This window comes from Geospiza fortis, unplaced genomic scaffold (assembly GCF_000277835.1).
Source record: "Geospiza fortis unplaced genomic scaffold, GeoFor_1.0 scaffold37, whole genome shotgun sequence".
Lineage (NCBI taxonomy): Eukaryota > Metazoa > Chordata > Aves > Passeriformes > Thraupidae > Geospiza > Geospiza fortis.
In genome coordinates this window covers 378,850-381,313 of record NW_005054449.1, presented here as the reverse complement: position 1 = coordinate 381,313, position 2,464 = coordinate 378,850, and the positions used below count along the sequence as shown (strand labels likewise).

Below are 2,464 nucleotides of genomic sequence, written 5' to 3'. Positions count from 1 at the left end.
TCACCTTGGCCAGGAGGGCGGCTCCCATCTCCCCGTCCCTCTTCTCCAGGGCCAGGGCCATGAGCTGCTGCCGCTCCAGGGCCATGTGCATGGCGGTGTCACCGTCCTCATCCTCAGCATTGACATCGCTGCCCTGGCTCACCAGCAGCTGCACCATGGCCACGTGGCCCTGGATCACTGCCAGGTGCAGGGGGCTCTGCTTCCTGCTGTTCTTCACGCTCACATCGCAGCGACCCTGGGAAACAGCAATTGCACCGGGGGATGTGGGGCAGGAATTGCACCAGGGATAGATGGAGCAGGAATTGCAGCAGGGGATGTGGAGCAGGAATTGCACCAGGGGATGTGGGGCAGGAATTGCAGCACAGGGAGATGGTGCAGGAATTGCAGCAGGGGATGTGGAGCAGGAATTGCACCTGGGATAGATGGAGCAGGAATTGCAGCAGGGGATGTGGAGCAGGAATTGCACCAGGGGATGTGGGGCAGGAATTGCAGCACAGGGAGATGGTGCAGGAATTGCAGCAGGGGATGTGGAGCAGGAATTGCACCTGGGGATGTGGGGCAGGAATTGCACCAGGGATAGGTGGAGCACGAATTGCACCTGGGGATGTGGGGCAGGAATTGCACCAGGGGGAGATGAGGCTGGAATTGCAGCAGGGGATGTGGGGCTGCAGAACTCAAGGTATGGGGCCTGGCAGCTCCCAAACCCCACTGCACCTTTGCTGAGTTTAGCTGAGTTATCTGCTCCTCACAAGGAGCACTAATTTGTCAGACAATTTCACTGACAGGTGTTTGACAAACTTTTTCTTGATTTCGGTTTTATTTCTTACCTCTTTGATGAGAATTTCAGCCACTTCCATGTGGTTGTTGAGAGCAGCAAGGTGCAGGGCAGTGAATCCATCTTCCTTTTTGGAGTCCACCAGCTGTCGAGCCCTGGCCAGAATCTTCTTTATGGCTCTGCAGGGTTGGAGAGGTTACTAAAGATGGAAGGATGAATTTCTGCCTCTCCTGCTCAGGAGTCAGCAATGTCCATGTTTTACCATGACACCAGCAATGAAGAGCAGTCCCTCAAACCCACAAACAATTACAAGAGTACAACAAAAGCCTTCAGTTGTTATTAAATAATTATTATTAAATAATTATTCAGTTACTATTTAATAAAGTAGGGGAAAGCCACATTGCTTTGAAAATAATGAGATTTATTTTTGGAAGAGTTCCAGAGGCTTTACTAAGACCCAAATATCTGAGACTGTCCAGAAACAGAGATTTCCCAGCCTAGGGAAGCATGAGAAAGATTGGGAAAGCAGGCAGGAGTTTCCTGTGAAGGCCTGAAGGAGCCAATCCAAACCCAAAAAACATTTAACCAAATACCCAGACCCACATCTGCCACCTCCTCAGCCAGCCAGCACAAATTAACACCTGCAAAAGGCATAAAAATGGGAAAAAAAATAAAGGTAACTTACAGCTTGTTGCCTTTCAGGGCAGCATAGTGGAGCAGGTTGAAGCCTTGACAGTTCTGGACAGTGAAATCGATGTTGGGAACTTCAGTGAGGATCTCAATCACAACTTTGTAGTCCAGGGTGATGGCATAATGCAGGGGGGTGTCTCCCTGGGAATCCTACACATGGAGAGCAAAGCAAACCCAGGTTACCAACCCCAGAAACCCCCAGGAAACGCCCTGGGAGCTGCTGGAGCTCCTGACCAGCTCTGAGGGATGGCCCAGCACACAACAGCCCCACCAGCACACAATAAAACCTACAAATAAATAAATAAATAATATGCAATAAAACCGATAAACCCTAAAAATGGGCTGGGTCCAATTCACCAACACTGCCTGCCTTAAAAATGTTAAAAATCTTGTCCAAGGAAACGCCCTGGGAGCTGCTGGAACTCCTGCACCAGGGGGATGTGGGGCAGGCCATCCCCAGCTCTAAGGGATGGCCCAGCACAGAACACAATAAAACCTATAAATAAATAATAAACAATAAAACCAATAAACCCTAAAATGGGCTGGGTCCAGGTCACCAACACTGCCTGCCTTAAAAATGTTAAAAATCTTGTCCAAGGAAACCCCTGGGAAACCTCCTGTCTATATATATGTTTCTATTTTAACTTCTAAATTCTTTGTCTATTTTATATAACTACATTTTTACATTATAAACTCTTCACTATTTTATCAATACAGCTTCTTGATATATTCTTACTTGCAACTACAGAAACAGAAGTTTATGATTCTTCTGCTTCATGTCTGTGTATTGTATTTTTACATTAATCTAAGCTTCTCTCGAGGTTGTAAATCAAACTTTTCTCATAAAGAAGCACCTCCCCACCTCCAAAAAAAAACCCCAAAAAATCCTCCAACACCTCTCTGGCCCAAATTCCCGCAATAATCCCAAACTTACTGGGAGGTTGACATCACAGTTGAGCTCACAGAGGGCTCTCACCACCTCGGTGAAGCCCTGGCTGA

At 47.8% G+C, this 2,464-nt stretch overlaps 1 protein-coding gene across 1 annotated transcript in view; it reads right to left on the bottom strand.

Annotated features, from left to right (window-relative positions):
• MIB2 (mindbomb E3 ubiquitin protein ligase 2) overlaps positions 1 to 2,464 on the bottom strand; it is a 43,945-nt gene that overhangs the window by 7,251 nt on the left and 34,230 nt on the right. The window contains 4 exon segments of the mRNA XM_031062510.1: positions 5 to 235; positions 828 to 954; positions 1,461 to 1,615; positions 2,400 to 2,464. The exon segment at positions 2,400 to 2,464 is cut by the window's right edge and continues 55 nt beyond it. Coding sequence (XP_030918370.1) covers positions 5 to 235; positions 828 to 954; positions 1,461 to 1,615; positions 2,400 to 2,464 — 578 coding nt within the window.